The sequence below is a fragment of the Echinops telfairi genome, unplaced genomic scaffold, assembly GCF_000313985.2.
Source record: "Echinops telfairi isolate 266 unplaced genomic scaffold, ASM31398v2 ScPeMD7_1;HRSCAF=3_0, whole genome shotgun sequence".
NCBI lineage: Eukaryota > Metazoa > Chordata > Mammalia > Afrosoricida > Tenrecidae > Echinops > Echinops telfairi.
The window spans coordinates 79630542-79641357 of NW_022103896.1; the positions used below are offsets into that span (position 1 = coordinate 79630542).

A 10816-nucleotide genomic window follows, 5' to 3' on the forward strand; every position below is an offset into this window, starting at 1 on the left:
AAAAATAAAAGTCATTTTTCCTAAGCGTGACTATTTTAACCACTTTTGCAATCCCCAAAAAGTCTCTATAAATATTTTTGTGTACAAATCACATGCTTACTTATCCTTCTCATTTAAGCAATCGTCAATTTATGACATTAATTTGGTAATCTAAGAAATTATACTTCCTTAGATAGAGAACCATACCTGAGGGTACCGCATATCTCTTCAGGTCAATCTATTGCAGAAAAAAAATTACCATTAATGTTTGACCATCTAAAGTTTCACCTGTAAGAGAATTAACGTAATGTTCACCCTACCTGAGGGGAAATTGCCCTTATTGCAAAATCAAAAATCTCCTTTGAAGTCTGGGGATCTGAAAGAATACCAAAAAAGAAGCCTCAATTACAAAGTCTAACAACAATGTCATTTGAACTGCAAGCAACTTTACAACTGGCAGCTCTACTACAGCTTCCACATCTTCAGTAACCAAAGAACACTTGTAAATTCAGAAGGAACCTCACAGAACTTACACTAAGTCGCCCTAGAGTTATACAGGTTATTACTGTAGCAAAGTAGAAAAAAACATCCAAAATAACAACATGGGTCTAAATTCCAATTTATTATTTACAAGCTCAATGAGGTCATCTCTCAAAGTTTATGCTTTATTCTATAAAAAAGGACTCTCTATGTATATATGTATATATATGTATATATATGTATACATATATACATATATATAGTTTAGGATTATCTCAAAGAATAAATGTACTAAATCATTCAATCGCATTTTTTTCAACCAATGCTCTCACATACATGGCAGTTATTATGAGAATGACAAAGATGGGTAAAATGAGGTTAATTGAGGTTCATATAACATTGTCTGATTTACATTAGTTAGTTCTGTAACTGTTCCTAACACATTGTTTATTGCCAACTTCACAGAAATCACGCTTTCTTCCTTACTAATTTCTCTCCCTTAAAACAGTGCCCCCAAATAGCAGAGTTCAAGGACCGACTGCGATTGCTTTGATCACAAAGACTGATACATGGTGAAGGCAGAGGCTACATCCAACACAATGAGTTGGGTTTTTATTCTTTCTGGCTACAGATGTTCACAAAAGGCTTTACAGACAGAAGAGCATTTGAATTGAGGCTAAAATCCTAAGTGGGCATTAGGCAGCCAGTTCTAATAGGAAATAAAGGTGAAAACACACAAGTCGATAAAGAGGGTCTAGGCAATGCTCAGTGCCCTGCTGATGTGGAACAAGCAGATAGGACCACAAGGCTAGGAAGTCAGACTGATCAAGAAAAGCCTGAATATCTAGTGGTAGCAATGACACTATCGTCAACCACTGCTCATCCTCCTCTGACAACCTCACCCTCTTTGTTGGGCTAATCCTGTACAGGAATGCTCTTGTATCTGTTTCTAAAAGCCTCCCTATTCCATATCTCTCATCAGCTGCCTGGTTTCTTTGCTCTCCTCTGCTATACGATGTCTCTAAAGGGTTTTCCTCACATAAAAAAATACAATCAATATGTACTATTTTGACTGTAAATGTAATCCAGACATGTATCATATATTGATTATGTATATCATATATATAATTGAATTGTAAATGTAGAATTTGTATTAGTAAATGTTTTGATATGTATATTTTCACACAAAAAATTAACTGAAAATTCAAAAACCCACAGTGAATGGCAAAAAAATTTTTTTTTAAAGGTAATAGCAAATGTTGGCCAAGATATAGAGAAATCATGTCACTCATGCACTGTTGGAGGGAATGTAAAATAAAAATAATATAGTCACTCTAGAAAAGTCTGACAGATTCTTTAAAAAATAAACATGTGTCTACCATGTGTGGTGAATTAAAATAGCTTAATATAGCTCTTCTATCCAAAGACTTTGTAACACCTATCCAGCAAACAGGTGTGGCTATCGGGCTCAAACTTGGATATCGGTCAGTTTTCCCTTCGGTTGGGGATGAGAGCGAGCCATCTCAGAAGTAGGAGGAGAGATAATCCAGTGGCCATCAAGAAAGAAGAGCCACCAGTGAAACCGGGAAAGATCCCTGCCTGAAAGGGCAGAGGCAGTAGAGGCCGCAGCACCAGGACCACGAGGCAGAGCAGAGGAGCAGTGAGGAGACCAAGAGACGGCATGGTGGCCTCCCCAGCACATGAAACAAGGCAAAGGTCAAAGGACCTCCAAGTCGGGGGGCCGAGGACAAGAGAGAGGGATGCAGGCCAGTCTGGCTTAGAAGAGACATTGCAGACAAAAGATCCGTATCCTTACTCTTTTGTAACCTGTTAGCTCCCCTAATAAAGCTCATCGTGAGGACTGCCGGAGTCCTAGGTGACTGCAACACATGATCAAACTCAGCAGAGCGAGTGAGCCGTGGGAGAGATGGTCAGTGTCACAATAGGGGAGAGGAGGAAGGAGGGCGAATGCAATCAGCCTGGGGCTAGCTAGCTAGTGTGGCGTTGGAGTGTCCTCCATGTCACCAGACGAGGTCAGATGTGGTCCCTGTGCCACTGTATGTACCGCATGACTGTACGCGAATGCCTGCTCAGAGGAGCTTTGTTCGTGAGAGTCACAAATGGGAAACAAACCAAATATCCTTCAATAGGTAAATGGTTAAAGAAACGGAAAAACTTTTTAAGTTAAGGGGGAAAATGCATCTGTGCGATTAAGAAGATAAGTAAAATGGCGTATAATTGCATATATCAAAATAAACACACAGGGACACACAGACACATCTACATGCACACAAAACTGCTGACATCTGAGGAAGATCATTGGATCACACCAATGTCAATATCCTATGCTATGGTACTATAGTTATAAGCAGTGTCAACAATAACAATATCTGGTGATCGGCAATAGCTTATGAATCTAAAATTGGTCCCAAAGTGTTTGGTTTTTTTTTAAATAAACAATTGGCAATTCTTGCAGAGTCTTGTAATTTGGGGAGAGTGAAAGAGTATCAAGTGAAGCGACGTGATACCTTCCTCGGTGGATTTGGTGAAGTTACACAGAAGTGAAGTCAGGCCCTTCAGACATCCCGCCACAACAGGCAGTTTGGGCTCCCTGACTGTGGACGTCATCTAAAAGAAGAGATTTAACAAGATATCGTTCCAAGAGAAAACACATCCGGGTCTACCAACGCTGAATATTCTAAAGTTAACCATAGGTAAACATCATACCTGGGTCTTAAGTTCACCCAAAAAAGCCCGGAACAGTTTTTCTGAGTTATTTACCATCTCACTAGGATGTACTTCACCTAATACTCCTAGGAGTTCATATATTTTTTCTAAAACTGGAGAAAATGAAAAAAAAAATTCAGATAAATGAAAGTCTAATTTCTATTTAAATAAATGAACAAAAATGAAAGAATAAGAAAATAAGAGGCCGCTTAGTTCAAAACTAAAGTCATGTACAAAGAATCTGATTTTGGATAATGGAATTTTCTGATGAGTTCTATACCATTATTGTAAGTTAATTACATTTACAATTGGTTGTGGTTTTTATTCAGAGGAATCATTCTGAAAAGATTAAAACTTCCATAAATAGCAGTCATTTAAATAGGGTCATTACACATTTTCTTATTTTCACTTTGGTTTGTAAAAAGGGTCGGTCTAAAGAACATACACAGGCACATCTCGCAGATACGGCAGGTGCCATTGCAGCTACCACAAAAGAGCAAAAGCGGGTCACACAATTTTTTTATTCCCAGGGAAGATGAAAGTTATATTTGCAGTAGTTGACTATATTGCAGTCTATTTAGTATGCAGTAGCAAGATGAAAATAACTCAAAAATATTGTGAAGATTACCAAAAAGTGACAATCGCTCAACGCCGGGTTGCCACAAGCCGTCCACTTGTAAAAAACACAGTAAATGGAGGGCAATAAAATAAGGTGTGTCTTAAAGATCTCAACAGAGAAAGCATTCATTTTACACTACACAAAATTATGTTAATTTGTACTAGGGAGTAATACTGTAAATGTGTCTCACCTGTGTCTGGTATTTTTTTTCTCAGGGCAAGTTCTCCATAAAATTTGATAAATAATTCTCTAACTTTGAATTCCTCCATGAGGCTAGAACTTCTCAAAATCTGAAGTAACTGTAAAACCACACATTAGCATTTACTCAAGAGGAGAATAAGGAAAAGGTTTTCATGTCACTCGGTGCAGGTGTATACAGCAGAGTGAAAGTCAATAAAAAGACTGGAATTATCCTCTCAAAAGTCCTTAATACCAAGGACCAAGCAGACCTGATACTATAAAGCCCACCGCCATAGAATTGATTCTACCTCTGGGCAACCCCACACGTTAGAGCAGAAGAAAGTTCAAAAGAGAAATGCAGGTGAAAGTGCAATAGATGCAGCTGAGGACAGGTCCTCAAAATCATTTAGACTCACTGCCTTTGCTAAGGTGTTAGTAAAATCCTGATATACAGTGAAGGGACGCTTTGATCTTCTAACAATGCCTACTACTGCCAGGTTTCACTGAAGGGCATAAAGGTGATACATGAAAGTAGAAAAAACCCCTTCGTTCTTTTCTAGTCATTCTTCTCATGACCTTAAATGTGCCCCTTGTTACTCAGAGAAGTATATGAACAAATATCCAGGTGATGATTGGAGTATGTCCATCTTATCCGTACATCAATGATACAGTCAATCCTACCTTCCAGCCACTCAAAACTCAAACCAAATCACCCAAATCTAGTAGTATATCTTATAATTTGCATATATACAAGATAAAATGAATATAAAGAAATACAAAATTACCTTAATAAGAAGGTCTAAGGCCGGAATTTTACATTTAGCAGCTTTATCTTTTATATAAACACTGGTGCAAGTATTCTAGATTTCAAAAAGAGATATACCAAAATCATTAAAGATAATAGGTGAGAAAAACCATGTACTGAAGAGCTCTGCCAACTGTGAAGCTCTCTACCAATAAAGGCAACTTTCTAAAATACTAAGATTCTAATCAAGGAAGACTTTAAGAGGGAAAATATCAAAGCCTACTTAAAAACAAACAGCATGTATTCAATTTGCAATAATTTATAAAGTAATATCTTGCAAATTATAGCTAGCTACAACCCATACTACCATAAATAATTAGGGATAATAAGGTAGAACTTGCTAAGCCTATGGGAAGGGGCTGTAGTGGTCCAATGGTTGAAGTCCTTCACTTCTAGCCTGAGGACGGCAGTTGGAACACACCCAGTGGCTCCGTGGGAAAAAGATTTGCTGGTGGGATTTGCAAAGATTATAGCCTAGAAACCCTATGGGGGCAGTTCTACCCTTCATATTGGTTTGTTGTGAGTCAGAATCAATGATAGCACACAACAATGGTTATAATTCACAAGAGTATTTTCTTATAATTTTCTAATAAATTATCCTAGATGAAATGCATACATCTTTATCAACTTTTGGTTCACCAGACCCAGAAGCAAAATTCAAGGTCAATAAGAACAACTTATCTGGAGACTTGTTTAAAGTATACATAAGTCTGAGGAAAAAGACACTCAATTTAGGTTTACCAATTCCACAGTAAATTGTGAAGTGCCTAGGTTTGTTGGGGGGAAAGGCAGGCAAGAGCATGTGTAGGGAAAGAGAAATCCCAAAGAGGTGCATCTTAAGACTACTGTCCAGAGAGCATTCAGACTTTAGGAAATATGGATCTACCTACCAGAAGGATTCGTTAAAACTGCCTTTTACGTATTCTGAAATCTTTGCCACAATTAAAAAAACCCCAATCACCTATGCTGACTTTTTTTTTAAGGCAGTATAAACTTATGTACAAAAGTCATCCAAATAGGTCCTGAAAAGAAGCTTACCTCATTAGATCTTTTTAAAAAGACAGAAAGGGAAGGAAAGGGAAAACTCACTTCAGTTCCAACACAAACCTCCTTACCTTAATCTCAAGAGCATAAGGTATGATCTGCTGGCCAATTTTTTCTAAGAAAATATACAAAAATTTTAGGGCTTCTTCTCTGCAATCACGAAACTATAATGAAAGAAATACATATATCATAAACATAGGTAAGAATAAAAGTCACTGGCATAAAAGAAAAAGTGTGAAAACCAGGATGAAAAAGTCCACTTACTTCTTCAAAGCCAAGCGATTTCTGCACAAATACATGCAAACCATAATCTCTGGAAAAAACTAAGGACATCTGTAAGGCTGAACAGAAGAAAACAAGTTAAGAGAGTTGCCAAAAGAACTCTAGTAACAATGAATCGACCCTAAAGTGGTTGCCAGTGTCCTGGGTGGCACAACCTGTTAAGCACTTGACTACGAACCAAAGGTTGGAGGTTAGAACCCACCCAAAGGCACCCAGGAAAACACATACACACACACAACTTGTTTTCATTAGGTCAGTTCCAATGCATAGGGTCGAATGAACCACATCTTTCTTCTGCAGAGCAGCTGGTGGGTTCAAACCATCAAATAGTCCCCAGGCATTTAACCACTGCATGTCCAGAGCTCTCAGTTTTCTGGGAAAACAGGACTGGCAATCAGCTACCCAAAGGTCCCAGCCTTGAAAACCCTATGGAGCAATCTGGGGTCATCATTAAACATGATTAACTCCATGGCAGCTAACAACAAACACAATAAAAGGGATTGCAAATTCAGCCTTATAGATAAGAAACGCACCTAAGGCTGCTGCTGTTTATAAGGAAAGCAAGAAGTTCCACATGATGCACCACAGGGTTAAAATAGGTAAAATAATGACTTCCCTTGTCCTCATCCCTGATGCTTCCCTTGCAAATATGCTAGTATTTACAATGCTGTGAATCGTAATACGGCCCTTCAAGTCATAGTCTTTGTAGCCCCCCCCCCCCCCAATGACTTGGCTCCGCAAATGTTAGGTGCTTGTGGCCCACTCAAGGGAGTGGAAAATGAAACACCAAACCTAATGCCATCAAAAAAGAAAGAGTGGGACTGCAAGGCCACAGGCAATTAGGTGGCTTTGCTTGGCAGGCATTCCCCTTGGCAGAGCCGGTATCCAGCCAGTACATTGCAGTATGCTCAAAGGAGGTATATTCAAGCACTCAGGCCTCCCCAGTCAGCCATGCTCTCAAATGCTCCCATTCAGTCCTAGCCAGGAATCTCCTTGTGTGACCTCTTATTAAGAAACTCTAGGCACTTCTTCAGAGTCAGTCTCCATCTGGAAACTCCACTAAAATCTGTTCACCATGGGTGACCCTCCTGGTTTTTGATGTATCAGTGACACAGCTTCTAGTATCAGAGCACACAGAAACCACTACAGGAAGAACAAGCAGGCAGTTTGGTATTATTTTTATCCTTACCTAATAGAGTGAACACAATGATTAAGTCCTGGGCTGCTAACCAAATATGCTCATAGACTGGCAAATAAAACCCACACAAACACACCACCATTGAGTCTATTACAAGATTGTGGGTATTTGTGGACGCAGGCAGCCTAGTCTTTCTCCTACGGATTGGCTAGTGGGTTTGAATTGTTGACCTTGTCTAACCGATTTCTAACAAAAGGCAAGGGGAGGATATTAAAAAAGCAAGCCCATTGCCATTGAATTGAATACAGACTACCTGAGTAAAACCCTATTATGGTAAAGAGCCCTGATGGCACTGTGGGTTGGGTGTTCAGCTGCTAACTACAAAATTACAGGTTTGAGCCCACCAGGGACTCCAATGTGAGAGGATGAGGATGTCTGTCCCATACAGATTGATAATGTTGGAAACACTACACTATATAGAACAGCTATAAATCAGAATCAAGTGGATGGCAGTGGGCTTGGTTTTTATGGCAAATAGCACAGGATTTCCCTTTCTGATATAAATCTCAAGTCAAATAAACAACTTACTGAAGTAAAAAACAAGCAACCCAAGGCCATCAAATGGATTCCGTATCAAGGAAACCTTACAGGTAGAAACGTCCCTTAGGGTTTCTGAGGCAACTGTTAATCGTTATGGGATCATAAAACCTCATCTTCATTCCCTGCAGCCACTGGTGGAGTTAAACTGCTAGCTGTGTTCACCTAATAGCATTACTACACAATGATGCAAACCTTTACTAAATAAAAATATCAAGATGTAAAGCTGTTAGGTCTTGATGTATCCGCTATCTAGATCTATACACTTCTGAAAGCAGTATTTCCATCTCTCTGACCCGAAGAATTCTGTGCTGTTCACTCGACACCACCTTAAAACGACAATTTTGGCATCCTCAAGGGTTTCCAATTGTGGGCCTTTTATACGTTGACTTGTGGGAACCAAAAGAAGTCTGAAGGGGCAGGATCAGGGCTGCAGGATGAGCAGGATAGGGCTTCCCAATGTTCTCACAGACAGCCCTTATTACTCTCCAAGAATGAGCAGGCGCTTTCTTGTGATGGGAAAAAAAGTCCTTCCTGCAACTTCCCTGGGCTTTTCCGCATCAAGGAAGGTTTCAGTTTTCTTAAAAGCTGTTCATAAACCCCCAAGATCATCTTGTCCTCCAAAAAAAAAATCTATCAAGGTGGCCTCTTTGGAATCCCCCATAAAAGCCACTGAGCTGACCTCTGCCTTGAATTTAACTGGCCTAGCATATCCTATCAGAAGCTGGTTCTGATTGTACTCTTTCTGAACCTTGGTGCCTAAGAAGACTAAGATAAGTGTGTTACTAGAGAACTTGTCTGCAGCCATTCAACGATTGCAGAACTGTTTAAACATGTTCTATTTGAAATAAACTTGTGAGTGTAAGACCTGGAATCCTAGTAGTGGTGTTTAACGGCTCCCTGTACTATACAGCCTCTTAGGAGCATTGATGGCACAGTGATGAAGCACTTGACTGCTCACCTTTCCACCACAGAAAGATGTGACCCAGGCGTCCAAAATCAGTACAGCCTTGGGAAGCCCCCGGGGCAGTTTGACTGTTCTATAATGTGGCACCTGGTCAGAGTCCACGAAACTGCAGTAGCTGCAAGCCTCTTGCTTCTGGTTAGATTCTATCCCCAGCATACTCAACACTAACCTCTTAGAAGAAAATTTCACCTGGCCCTAATTAAGAAGACACTGGAGAGATCCATATAATGGTGTTTTTAAAAGGATCAGAGGCATCTGCTTCCTACCAAAATAAGGAAAGACTGAACAGGGGCAATAGCAATACCAAGGGTTTTGTGGTGTTGGTTTGTTGTTGTTTTTTTTGGGGGGGGGGTATCTTCTCATGCAGGCAATATTGCCTTTGCCTCTTCACACCTGTTTTAAAAGTAGGACCAGCAAATCCGGGATTTGAAAAGGTATGGGTGAGTTTAGGTGAAGGTGAGGTGAAAGAAAATACTTTCCCTTACTTTTCTAATACCCACCCAAAACTCATGCTATCTACTCATTGTGACTCGGAGTAACAAGACTGTAAATCTTTACCGGAGCAAACAGCCTCAACTTTTCCTTCGGAGCAGCTAATGAGTTTGCAAGCAGACCTTGCGGTCACCAGATCATCGCTCATCAGACAGCGCCACCAGGGCTCCTTACTTTGGCTATCGGTAATTGCCAGATTTGGGAGGATGTTCTCAAACTTGTGATTCTCAGTCACCTTCCCTCTCCTGTCCAAAATAAATAAAGGCGGTACAACAAACAACCCACAGCAATACACCTCAAGCTCAAGCTGAACACCCCACACGCGGGCCGCGGGCCGGTACCCACCCAGAGCCGAGGCGCTGGCGCTCAGCACGCACTCCAGGCCCAAGCCCCGGATCAGGTGATAACCGGCCATTGCGGCGGCGCCCCGATCCGCCGCGGACAAGGTCTCCTGCAGCTGCTTCAAGGAGCCTTGCAGCCCTCCACCCGCGGCAGCCATGGCGCGGAATCCCAGGCACACGCCTGCGCACTCGGGCCCAGGCGCCAAAAAGCGTCGCGCGGCGCCGAGGGGGCGGGGCTCTCCTTGGAGGGTAGGGTGTGGGCGGGGCTGAAGTCAGGGTTCCGGTCTTAACCGGCCAGCGGCGTGGGGCGGGCCTGCAGCCACTCCGGCCCTCCCCTTTGGTGCGGTGCGGGCGGAAATGGGGGAGGGGGTGACTTCTTCCCCTGCCCCGTGACAGTAAGAGTTCGTGTGGCCAGTTTACACTTGACCTGCTAAGCACCTTCGCGGGTCAGTTTCTGAATGATCAGCGTTTGATGCCGAAGGCGCCAAAGATCAGAAACCCCACGGTTGGACCCTCACAGATAAGTGGGACGGGAGGTGTATTGTAGACAGCACAGAAAAGAAAAAGACCCCACAGGCGTCTGCTCTCCTACAAGTTGCAAGTCTATTCCTGTACAAACTGGAAAATGTATTTAGAAAGCCAGTGGAAACGAGCCACACCTCCCCCACCCCCCTTCCCGTCCGATTTCCCGCCAAACTCGACTCCACCTCGGGCCGGACCATCTGGTGCGGGGGAGACCGGAGAGCGACAGTCCCCTATTGGAGAGCCGTGGCGCCTTCCGGGCGGGGCAGTACGAGCGGGCGCTGCGATTGGTGGGGGACGGGCTTGGGGCGGGGCCGGCTTGTGTTCCCGCGCAAACACGGGAAGTCTCCGACCCGTAGTTGCCCTTCTGGGAGTGGGATCCGGTGTCTTGTTTCGGAAGGCTTTTGCTGCGTCGACCTCCACTTCTAGTGAGGGTGGGTGGCGTCCGGAGCCACGCAGAGAGTGTTGTCGGTAGTGTGGGGCGCCCGGGGGCCCCGCGGGATTTAGGGGCGACGGAGAAGGGGTGCGGAAGCACGTTGGGCGGGCGCGCGCGAGCCCAGTTCTCCTGCCTTACAGGTACCCCGCCGTCGCCATGTCATCGCCAGCGTCCACCCCGAGCCGCCGTGGCAGCCGGCGCGGCCGA

The 10816-nt window shown here is 42.7% G+C and overlaps 2 protein-coding genes across 2 annotated transcripts in view; one reads left to right on the top strand and one right to left on the bottom strand.

Moving 5' to 3' along the window:
• The window catches only part of PRKDC (protein kinase, DNA-activated, catalytic subunit), a 217273-nt gene extending 207464 nt beyond the window's left edge, over positions 1–9809 (bottom strand). Inside the window, exons 1-9 of the mRNA XM_045291676.1 lie at positions 9656–9809; positions 6099–6175; positions 5906–5998; positions 4771–4845; positions 3996–4104; positions 3187–3299; positions 2988–3087; positions 300–355; positions 187–217 (exon numbers count right to left, since the gene is read on the bottom strand). Coding sequence (XP_045147611.1) covers positions 187–217; positions 300–355; positions 2988–3087; positions 3187–3299; positions 3996–4104; positions 4771–4845; positions 5906–5998; positions 6099–6175; positions 9656–9809 — 808 coding nt within the window. The remainder of the gene's footprint in view (positions 1–186; positions 218–299; positions 356–2987; positions 3088–3186; positions 3300–3995; positions 4105–4770; positions 4846–5905; positions 5999–6098; positions 6176–9655) is intronic.
• A 467-nt stretch (positions 9810–10276) lies between these two features.
• Positions 10277–10816, top strand: part of MCM4 (minichromosome maintenance complex component 4) — a 26891-nt gene continuing 26351 nt past the window's right edge. The window contains exon 1 of the mRNA XM_045291704.1: positions 10277–10607. Within this exon, the coding sequence (XP_045147639.1) occupies positions 10277–10607 (331 nt within the window). The remainder of the gene's footprint in view (positions 10608–10816) is intronic.